General features: G+C 37.4%; 1 protein-coding gene across 8 annotated transcripts in view; it reads right to left on the bottom strand.

Annotated features, from left to right (window-relative positions):
• Window positions 1-11,935, bottom strand: part of SLC4A4 (solute carrier family 4 (sodium bicarbonate cotransporter), member 4) — a 311,607-nt gene that overhangs the window by 17,666 nt on the left and 282,006 nt on the right. For all 8 annotated transcript variants that reach the window (XM_014529484.1, XM_005881630.2, XM_005881629.2 and 5 more), the window contains 3 exons: window positions 10,894-11,055; window positions 4,000-4,178; window positions 2,789-2,861 (listed from right to left, as the gene is read on the bottom strand). In XM_014529484.1, coding sequence (XP_014384970.1) covers window positions 2,789-2,861; window positions 4,000-4,178; window positions 10,894-11,055 — 414 coding nt within the window. The remainder of the gene's footprint in view (window positions 1-2,788; window positions 2,862-3,999; window positions 4,179-10,893; window positions 11,056-11,935) is intronic.

Here is an 11,935-nt window from a genome sequence, read left to right as displayed (position 1 = left end):
TCCCTCAGCCTGGCCTGCATCCTCTCGCAATCTGGGACCCCGTGGGGGATGTCAGAGAGCTGGTTTCGGCCTGATCCCGCAGGCCAGGCCAAGGGGCCCCACTGGTGCACGAATTCATGCACTGGGCCTCTAGTATAAAAATAAAAGAAACAATGGGTGTGTGTGTGGCGGAGGGGCCCCACTGGTGCACGAATTCGTGCACTGGGCCTCTTAGTATAAAAATAAAAGAAACAATGGGGGTGTGTGTGGCGGAAATGAGTAAATATGAACTGATGGAAAGATCTTTGTATATTATCCCTTGTCTAATAATGGCCAAGTATAAAAGACCCCATAAAAGAAACTTTGCAGTGTGCCAAGCAAGCCCACCTCCAGGGAGCCCAGGAGCAGATTCATTCCCAGTACAGCTTCCCACACATGGGGTCAGAACTGCAGCAATGACCTCTCTAATAACTGATCTCTGCAGATGAGGTCTGTGTCCATGTGGTAAAAAGTTGTCACTAGATTTTCCCATCAGCTGATGTGCTGCTGTCTCTGGGACAGCACAGGAATGGAAAGCACTTTGGCAGTGGATTTAATGCTGGGGAGCCCTACCCCACCACTTGCTTTGCACTGGCAAGAGCAACAATAGATTTCCCCCGGTCCATGTAGAACGGGGATTTTCAATCTGTGCTGGAAGAATTTTTTAAAAAATTGATTTTAGAGAGAGAGAAGTATCAGTGTGACAGAGAAACATCAAGCAGCTGCCCACCACCACCACTCACCCTAACCAGTAACTGAACCTGAAACCCTTTTGGTATTGGGGGGAAGATGCTCAACCAACTGAGCCACCTTGCTGGGGCTGTACTGCAAGGAATTTTAAAACATGCAATACCTGATTACTTAGTCAGGGGAACTGACTTATTTTCCTTTACAGTGTCAAATAAAAAATGACAACTGCCAACACAATAGCCATTCACTGATAGTGAATCAAAATTTTATCTGTTTTTTTGTAAAATCGGCAAAAGTTATATTTTTTGGTGTGTGGCAGAATTTTAGTAATTACTTCATGTGTTCCAGGAGATGAAAAAGGTTGAAAATTGCTGCTGTAGAACATAAGATCTATACTCTTTTAAGGTCCTTTCTCTATAATCAGAAATGGCTCTGTAAAGTTATTTTTAATTTTACTACTCCATGTGTTGCATAGATACATATTCCCTCCTGATTGCAGTCAAAAAAGGAATTAAACCAGTTAATTGACATTGTGGAAACCAAGGATGAAAGATGAATATTTAAATCTTTTAACTGTTCACCAGGTATTTTGTGCATAATTTATGCATTAATCTAAGTATCCTAAAGGCAAAGTCAATCTTATCTATATGTTAAGAATTTATAATTTCATTGTTCTCAAATTCATCTGATTGGTGATTGACATATAATGTTCTAACCTGAGAGAAATGGATGGTTTTTGCCTTTCACCATCTGTCCTGTATTGTTTGAATTCTTTACAAGAGTGTACTATTTCATTACTTGTGCAATTAAATACGCATTTTAAAAACCTTATAAATTAGAATTGTGTAAAAATAAAAAAATTGTCAGAAAAAACTTTGGAAGGATATTGCTAACAGTTGTTTATGGCTATTGGTTTATAGGTGACTGTGGTGCTTTGCATTGTGGTTCAAAGCATAAGATACAAATTATCAATAACTGGCTAGTACTGTTTATATGATACACAAGAAAATAAAATGCTTGTGTCACAAAAGAAAACGGGAAGTTTCATGACAAGTATGTATTAATCTGAACCTGGTTTTAGTCCTATTTCTGTTTCTAAGTAGGCTTTCACATGTAGTTTATATTTATCTATTTAGGCAGACATTCACCCTATCAATCAAACCTTTATATTGACTCATAATTTTCTAAATAACCTACCATATCATTTCCCTTCTTCAAAAATTCAATTCTAGGCATGTGCTCTCTCTCTCTCGGGAGCAAGTCCAAGCCTTTCCTGACCACCCTTTCTTCCCCCCGAGGCACGTTACCTTTGCCTTTCCTTCCTCTAAGCTCCAAAGCCCCTTCTTTTGCTTCTATAACTTGTTCCCTGAGCCTGCACAGCCCCGCTGTCTCACTTTTACTACCTCTATAACTTTCTAAATAAAATTTCTCTTATAATCTGAAAAAATTTCAATTCTAAGTTTTCTAATTATAAATTCTTTCTAAATAAACTTTCTCTTATAATTTGAAAAAAAGTTCAATTCTAAGTTTTCTAATTATAAATCAATAATTTTACTGTATTCGCCCTTTGTGAATATTAGGCCTTCTTATGCAACGAAAATAGAAATAGTCAGTAATGATTAAGAATAGGAGAAAATCTGCAAAATGATTATCCTGAGTCACTCATGTTATCCAGGAGTCTATTATGGGGAGAAAAGGGGGCGGGAATTAGAGAAAGTAAATGGAAAGTGATGGGAAGAAAGGATGAAAGAAAACTAAGGGGATAAAATATGTGGGGTGGGGGAAAATCAGGTTGAATCATATGCAGTTGCCATTTTCATAGGTCAGAGGTTGGAATATTGGTAATTTAATACAGTTTAAACCAACTAATTGCAACAATAATAATAACAATAATGATAGAGTATACGAGTGAGAAGAAAATCAAGATGAAAGTTTTTTAAAGTCCTCATTCTATCTGACCACTGCTTCAGTGCGTTATAGAACTAATGAGAGTCCTGAGATGTTTCAACAAGAAATTCTACTCTTCATATATCAGTTATCTGCCAGTATTGGAAAAGGACGAAATATTTCACATATTTACCTTCAAGATGGGAGCCATAAAGACTGACAGACCAGTCAGAATAAACACAAGTGTTCCAGTGACTCTTTGTTCCCTGAAACCAAATCAAAAGATTACCAATCTACCTCTTGTTTTTCCACCTTCAAAAAAGACTATACATTGACCGAATCAATGTTTGGCTAACATAGCAAAGGTGTTGATATCATATGTAATTAATACCTCAAGGACAGCATATAAGCTCAACATAAATATAAAATTCTCTTAAAACTATTGCAATATGTGATTTTAATTCATCAAGAGGAAACTAATTCTGCTAAATCCTATGCTCCTTTTAGAATCAAGAAGGAAAAAAAAATCACTTGCTCTTGGACCATCAATTATGGGCCTCTTTAAAGCCCTTATTTTTTAAACAACTTGAACTGTTGTGTAATTACACCTTCTTTCACAGGAGACAGATATTACATTGTCCCACATTCTAATTAATAAACAGCTCAGGGAAATTTCATAAGTGCAATAAAATCTCATCAGTCTAATTTCCAAATCTACAACAACAAAAGTACTTTTTAACAAATATGATTCCCATACAACACCCCCTCCCCCGGCCCCCAAGAAAGAATCACCCACTGTTGTGGCGTGGGAAACGATGGCTTTGTCATGTGAGCTATTCACCCCAGCACTGAGGGGCAGGGTTTGCTGTAAAAAGTAGACAACAGCCTATAAAGGTCCTGTAAAGTCCTTCATGGCTACTCAAGTTTAACAGCCAAAGGTCAAAGTTTCTCAGGCTTATGGGGATCAAAAATGAACTGGAAAATAAGAATTCTTTTCCCTTCATAGAATCTTGAAAATCATAAGCCAACTCGAGAGTTTTAGGGAATCTCAAAAGAGCTAAAAGATGAAAGGGTTTGGTCTTTATACGTGATACGCTAGAGTCAGTACCACAGCATCAGAAGGACCTGCATGTTGAAGAAATGAGTGACCTGTTTGCATTTTTACATTGTATCACTTAGCCTTTCATAAATCAAAGAAAATTTAGTTATCATAAGAAGCGAACTCAAAAAAAATTATTGAGGACTCTCTGATGAAAAATTTAGTCCTTTCTAGAAAAGGAAGTACGGGAATAAATTAATCATCACTAGCCCTTTCTCCTCCATATTTTCCCATTTCCTTATGATTGACATGTGGATGTGTGCACGCGGTGTTCTGTAGAGTCACTGTCTTCTGACTTCACATACCTCACTCCAAGAAACTTGGGCTGTTCTCCAGGGGCAGAGGTCTCCGTCTCCATCTTCAGACTGTCGATGTGAGCAATGGAGATGACAGTCGCAGCCACGTACCATGGAAGAGCCATGAAGGAACACACCACCATGAGGATGGCCACCCAAAAGAGATCCAGGTGATATCCAGCTCCTTTCTGTGGGAAGAGGTAACAAAACCACATGAAGAAAATACTCATATTGCTATCAAGTCATAGCCCCCGGTGGGAATTAAGATTAGTCAAAGAAACCAACTCGCTTTGCTCGATAAAAATTTCTACTAAAAGGTAAGCTCTTTGAGTGAAGTGATTTCAATGTCCTATTATTCACCCTAGCGATTAAACACCAAGTGGCCACATTACACCTCTTCTAGCTTGATGTATGACTGCTTACTTATTATTTGTTTATTGTTACTTATCGTCTCTGCATCCGATTTTGTAATAAAAAACAGAGATACACATCTACCTTGACGAGTATTAGAACCATTCAATGAAATAACAGAAGCAAAGCATCTTGCAGTGGTTGCTGCATAGTAGGAGCTCAATAAGTGGTAATAGTAGCAATAGGGATATTGGTTGGTGTTAACATAAGCAAGAAAAGCACCTTAAAGGCAGGCATTGTGCTGTCTCTGCTCAACTGCTTAGCAGTATGCTGTTCACCTAGACAGCATTCAGCACATGTAGACGAAAGATTTGAAAGCAACCTTGAGAGGCTATGTAGAAGACCATTTCTCACCTTTCATAGTAAATGAAAATAACTGTTTATAATCTGCTGCACATTATCATGAAGGTAATGAATATCCCCATAACCAGAATAGGCTGATTTCAAACATTGCCCAATGGTCACAATAACATTTATTGACTGGGAGAGCAGACAACGTAACAAAAGGTCTAACTCTTTTACTCACTAAATAAATATTGTCAAATGTGTCCACAATGTTATTCTATGGTTCTGTTTCTCTGTTCTATTTGTGAAGAAATCAAATGCTTAATGCCCCTATGGAGCCTGAGAAAATAGAGCAGTTCATTTTCACAGCATGAAAGCAGCAGCACCAAGAGCCAGAATATGACCAATCCCAGGGAATAGAGACATTGGCTTTAAAAAATGAGAATGTGATTTTACACTAGGAACCCAGTGACTGTTTTGATTCAGATCCTGTTACAGTTAGTCAGAACACTGCTTTCCTCTCTCTGAAAGGCCAAGATTTCACCCCTGGCTCACACACATGGGTCTAATCATGTTCTCACAGAACTCATCACAGGCAAGGGGAGCTGACACAAGAAAAAAAAGCATAAATTTACTGAGTCCAAGTTTGACTAAGAACAAAAATCTCTTTGGGAGACAAAGAGATTAATACATATTCATAAAACCAGTTCATTTCAGCATCAGTGGTTTGAAAGCATAATGGTTTGAAGTGGGAGTGGAGTAAGGTAGGGGAAAGGAGGACAAAGGTGGGGATGGCCAACATAAACTCATTAAACAGAGACAAATGAGATAATTATCATGATATATCTGGGGGCCCAGTCATTCATTCTTTCAACAAATACTGAAAATTTATTAATAGGCATAGTCCTAGGTGTTGATGACACACTTGAGAATAAAATAGACAAAGATTGCGGCACTTATGGAGTTTCCATTCTACTGAGAGAGATAACAATAAACAACATAAATAAGTAAACTACCCTCATAGTCCTAGGTGTTGATGACACACTTGAGAATAAAAAGACAAAGATTGCGGCACTTATGGACTTTCCATTCTACTAAGAGAGATAACAATAAACAACATAAATAAGTAAACTCCCCCGTATCATAAAGAGTAATAAGCACTAAGGGAACTAGAAGTACTTGGGCTTGTACGCTGAGTACATGGGAAGCCATTGAATGGCAGGATTTGCTTATGTTCTAAGCACAATGGCTGCTGTGTTAGGAACAGCCTGAAGAGGGTCAAGGACATAAGACCTCCTAACTTACAAGTTCCATGTTAGAGTTCGTGACAGAACGAGAGAGGCAGCAGTAAAGACGGCAAGAACTGTTTGGATTCTGATTATACCTTAAGGTGGCACTTACAGAGTGTGTTCACTCCTGCCTGGGGATGTGTCTTATGACCTTGCTATATGACACTCATGATATGGCTTCTGTTCACATCTGTAACCTCACCGTTCACCTGTCCCCGGCTTGATTCCTATGCCATGACTACTTTCAACCACTTGTAATTCCTTGAATATACCTTACTCACTAATGCCTTTGTCTCTTTGCCCACACAGCACCCCATACCTGGAATAACGGCTACTCTGCCTTCTTCTTCCATTGGCTCAGTACTACTCATTCTTAAAACAAATCAGTCTTCACCTTTTCTGGTAGTTTTTCCTGCCTCAGTCAGGTGAGATGGCTGAGTTCCTTAAGGTTAGGTCTCCTTTTTCATGTTTTTCTATCTGTTATCTCATGCTTTCCTCGATCACAGCACTCATCGCACTGTTTTAAAGTTATATATGTATTTATCTGTCTTTGACATTAGACTATGAGTAACAATAGGACTGCAACTGTATCCTGAATACTTTATCAGAGTGCATGATATATAGTCAATTCTCAATTAATCTTTACTAAAAACTGAATGACAATCAAGATGGCGTGGTTCAGTGGTTGAGCATCGACCCATAAACTAAGAGGTCTCTGGTTCGATTCCTGGTCAGGGCACATGACCAGGTTGCAGGCTCGATCCCCAGTGGGGGTGTGTGGGAGGCAGCTGATCTATGTTTCTTTCTCATCTATGTTTCTATCTATCTCTCTCTAAAATCAATAAAAAATATTTTTAAAAAATGAATGACAAATAGGATGTATACATTCTTCTGAATGTCAACTATAATTTATTTATTGGCCATTCAAAAAATCTAAACTCTATTTGTTAATTGGTAGAAATATGAGTCATTTTGGGGGGAAGGAATGGAGGTTGACAGCAGCTGGGAATATCACATAGTTTTAAGCCCTATTTAGCTTAAATCACTCAAGACTATATTAGAGGTACCACCAGGGTAGTTAGTAGGCAGGATCCCCAAATCTTGTCTCCAAGAAAGCTGTAATAACCTCAAGATGTGGACACTGGCCAAATCAATGGGTCAAAAGAATTAGCTGTTGCAGAAAAATCTATGCCATGAGCTATCTTGATGCTTTCTTAAACTCTTTCGACTAAAAGAAGTTTGAGTAAAATATCCTGGAGACTGGCAAAAAGGGACCACATAATACCAAAGAGGTAATATGAGGATTTTACAAAGCAGAATACAAACCTGAGAAAGCAAAAGCACCAGAATAAATAAAAGTTCTGGGGCAAAATAATACATAGATAATTACTCTGTGCCTCTTAACATCACTCTCTTCAAAAAGTCTTCCTTTCCATAAACACATTGAGACCATAACTTAGAACGATTTTTATCTTCAACATCTAACATGAATGCTCCATACATAGCAAGGATTAATACAGGCTTGAAAGGTTAAGTATAACCTTTAAAGTTTAAAAAATTTCCTTGTCTTCAAGAATACAAATCCAAAGAATGTTCTACCTTCTGAAACTGGAGATTATTTTAAGTAAAGAGATAGGAAGTGAAACTTCACTTCCTTTTGATGCTGTACATGCTTTGTTATAGAAAGCATAAGTAATTTAGGAATGCAAACACAGAAATAAACTATGAGAGAAAAAGACTAGCCAAACAATCTAAAGTTTACATCTGTTAATATTACAAAGGGGTCAGGAGCAATATACACATATGCATAGACACAGAATAAGCATTCATGCTAGGAGCCCCCATGATCCAGACAATAAAGGTGTATAGGCACACTGAGAACCATGACATAGTTCTTCCCACCAAAGGGCTCACAATAGGATGAGAGGACTTAGATTTGTACACAAACTACATGCAATCCAAATACACATTCAAAGAAGTTCAAAAGAGATACCCAAAAGAACAGAGGATAAAGTGTTTAACTAGGTCTAGAAAGAACCCCCCAAAATTCCTGCAGTGATGACATCTAAACAGGTATGGAATACTATAAGCACTCACTATGAGGACTGGAGATGGGCTGGCATGGTTTCCAGTTACCACCCATCTCAAACAGTGCAACACCTCTGAGAACCATGTGGCCCAAGATAACAAAATTCTTCAATGCGTATTTATTGAGTCTGCCATATGGCAATCGTTGTGATGGGCCACATGAGAGCGGAAAACAGGACTAAAACATGGTTTTTAGCTTAAAAACGTGTCGGCCCAGAAAAGGACTTAAGGTAAATACACAAAATATCTACCTTGCAAGACAGTGTGTGACCAGTGCCACAGAATAATACAAAATTACTAAGAGCAAAAACAAAAACAATAGAAATTACATTAGGAGTGAAGGTTACACTAACAAATGTTTATATTTGGAGTACCTTAAGGGATGGTGAGGATTTTGATGATACATGATAAATGGTAATCACTAAGGAGTGGGATAACTAGCAGAAAAACTGCCAGACTTGAAGAGAAACCAGCAATTAATGTGGCCACATTATTGTACAGTATGTGAAGAGAATCATTTTAAATTTAGGTTGAGACCATATCACAAAGAGGCTTACTAGTAAATCCCAGGCTAAGGCAAATTGATTTTCTTCAAGGGGCAAAGATTTAGAGGCCAAGGTATAAAGGTTTAGAAATAGAGGACTGACATATAAGAACAACACTTTTTACAAAATATTTTTATTAATTTTTACAGAGAGAGGAAAGAAGAGGGAGAACGAGAGAGAGGAACATAGATGTGAGAGAGAAATATTGGTCAGTTGCCTTGTTCCCTCTACCAGGAATCAAACCTGCAACTCAGGCATGAGCCCTGATTGGGAGTCTAACCAGACACCTCTTGGTGCCTGGGTTGATGCTCAACCAACTGAGCCACACCAGCCAGGGTTAAAAACACACTTAAAAGAAAATTTATTGCTTTTAGAATGAAGCAAAAGAGACTGGTTATTAACTAAACCATTAGCTAAACAATTAGAATACTCTAGACATGAAATAAAAGGATCTAAGTTTTGACAGCAGGAATAAAAAGAAAAAAATGAAAGCAAGGCAGATTTTTTAGTTATCCAAGAAAACACATTAAAATTTAGGGTTTTATTATAGAGAATATCAGACAAAATTTATTGCTACAATCACCTAATAATATATCTATCCAAAACTATTTCTCTCTCCCACACCCTATCTATAACACTTAAAATCACTTTCCTTGTGAGAAGTATCCCTTGCTTTGTGATCTGAAGTTCACTCACTCTTCTTGTCTCTGCAATGATTCGGGGAATGACCTTGGATAAGACATGACCTTGCTGAACCTGGTTTGCTTTGGAGTGCTCTGCAAGGATAATGTGGGGAAAACTAACCAAAATGATGGCCAAAAAAGAAAAGCCAAGTGCCCTAGCGTTCGTACATCAAGACAGAGCTGTGCAGCAGAGTGGAAAGGTGGATCCCATCCCAAACAGAGCTGCCAGCCAGCCAGTACCACTTGACCCAGAGCCAAAGCAAATGCCACCCAAAACCATGGCTGCTTTTAATATCACAATGCTTCCATCTCCCTCACTATTTCAGGTTTCTCTCTGGACTCAATTTCATAGTAGTCAGGGACCTTTATAATTTTAGACAGTATCTTCAATTTTCACATTCCTTGACTAACAAATGTGAACAAAACCATATCCAGAGTGAAAAGCCTTTAATTCATGATGAAATCTCCACTAGTATCATTAGATTTGTGTCAGAAGGCTGGCACTTACTCTATAGACATTATCATGCAAAGGAATGACTTCAAATAAGCAATTACAAAAGTGACGAAAACTTATTTTTTATTTACTACTCAACTCCTATTTCTAAGAGGTAAATCCTAATGGGTCTTGATTTTCCAATGTTTCCTATAGGGAATGGGAGAATTAAAAATTCTGTTTTTTTCAATCCTAAATTTTCTAAATTCAAAATTCTGATTTTTAATAATAAGAAAACTTAAGCAAAATGAAAATAGTTATTTACCTCCAAAGACACATAAAAATCTGGCCAACTATATATCAAAATGAAGATTATGTTTGCAAATTTTTTCAGAATAAAATATATTAGTCAACATCCATTTTCAGTCTTTCAAACTAAATCAGTGCTGAACCCCTCCCAGTATAGAACATAAAGTGCTTCATCAGATACAGAAAATATTTTATACAAATCATGGCTACCAGACAGAAAGTCAGAGAAACAACTAGACATAAAAAAACAATGGCAACAAGAAAGAGGAAATCTACAGTCAGCAAGCCCTGGAGTCCAAGCCTGCCCTGAGAGATCATGGGAGTCCTTAAGGGTGTAAGACTGGATTTGAATGACCTTCTGAACTCTGTGAACAGGAGGTCAATCCTAGGAATACAGGGGAAATAAAACAAAGATCTGTAAACACAGCATACTAAATTGGTCAACAACAACAACAAAAAACCCTAAAAGTATAAAGCAGAGTTTGTAATGTTATCATGTTATCAATGGGAATGCATGCCTTTCTTGGTCTTTCCACGAGATGTAATTTCATAAGAGAGAAAAAAAAAAGTAATCCCCAAAGATATTCCCAACCATAAATCGACAACTGGGTTTGGTGCTGAAATTGCTCTCTTCGGCGGCTAAGGAAATACAACATGAAACAACTTTTTTGGATTTAAATGAAATCTCCCTAAAGTATTATATTGAGGAAATGTGTCAACACAACGTGACCTATGACTCTGCCAGGAACAGTGGTTATAATATAACTCCCACTCAAACCATCTTAATTTGAATTGATATTTGTTTGCAAGTACTTCAAAGAAAGGAGAAGGCAATGATAACCATTACCACAAACATTTACCTTGAGTTTATGCTCCTTCCTGTTGACAATCACAGCTGTGATTTGCTGGTCCATGAAAATGAGAATGGTGACCAACAAAGCGGGGATAGCAGCTGCCAGGTACACCCACCAGGGGTTCTTTCCAAATGGTGGGACAAACCAACCGCGGTTCGGACTCGTTGGCTTGAAGAAGAGAGAAAACAACCAATATGAATACATACCACTTTGTGAAAAATCAACAGGGGAGGTACACTTTTAATTTTGGAGAGCCAACACAAAGAATGGAAAGAGTTTTATGGGTAAACTGGACAAAGAAGATTATTCACCAAACGTTTCCTAAAGGAGCTGATTTTTAAGGCAGTATTTTAAATGAAGGAGACTAAGAATATAAATCCGGTGGAAAAAAATGATCTAAGATAAGGACTCAATATGGAAGAAAGGAATTTAAGTTTAAGGGCCGACCATAAGAAAAAACCCAGATGTGATGTTCAGTAAAGAGACAGGCAAGAAATTACAAAACTACCATGACCTTTGTCCATGGACTTGAGCAATTACACTGAAGTTGTTTCTAATATTGCCACATTATAATGACTTTATAATATAATACATAAAAAGCTACAAATATTTTTATGTTATACTCAAACTTATTTGAACACTCTGGTGTTTCTTATTTTATATATGAAAAATAACCCAGGATAATTGGTTAAATCCTCAGAAAATGAAAAAATACAGTTATTCTTCTAGTTCCCAATCTATCGTCTATCAGCAGATCATATATCTCTACTACAAAAAAAATCCTATCCTTTATTCTGACTTTAAACAATGTAAGTAAACTAAAATAAAATCCTACCTGTGAATTATTTTCTCTGTATTTACTATCAAAAAAGTCTCACTTCTCCTCTGAAGATATTTCTGTTTTTCCTCTTACTTGCTCATAACTCCATCACTGAATTTATCCAGATTTTACTACCTTTACCAGGTTGTGAGCTTGTAAGGAAAGCAACTTTGTCTTACTCGTCGATGCATTACAAATATCCAATATAGAGCCTAACTCAAAGCACAC

The sequence above is a fragment of the Myotis brandtii genome, unplaced genomic scaffold, assembly GCF_000412655.1.
Source record: "Myotis brandtii unplaced genomic scaffold, ASM41265v1 scaffold681, whole genome shotgun sequence".
NCBI classification, from domain to species: Eukaryota; Metazoa; Chordata; class Mammalia; order Chiroptera; family Vespertilionidae; genus Myotis; species Myotis brandtii.
The sequence above is the reverse complement of the archived record's forward strand: the minus strand, read 5'-3'. Positions and strand labels throughout refer to the sequence as shown.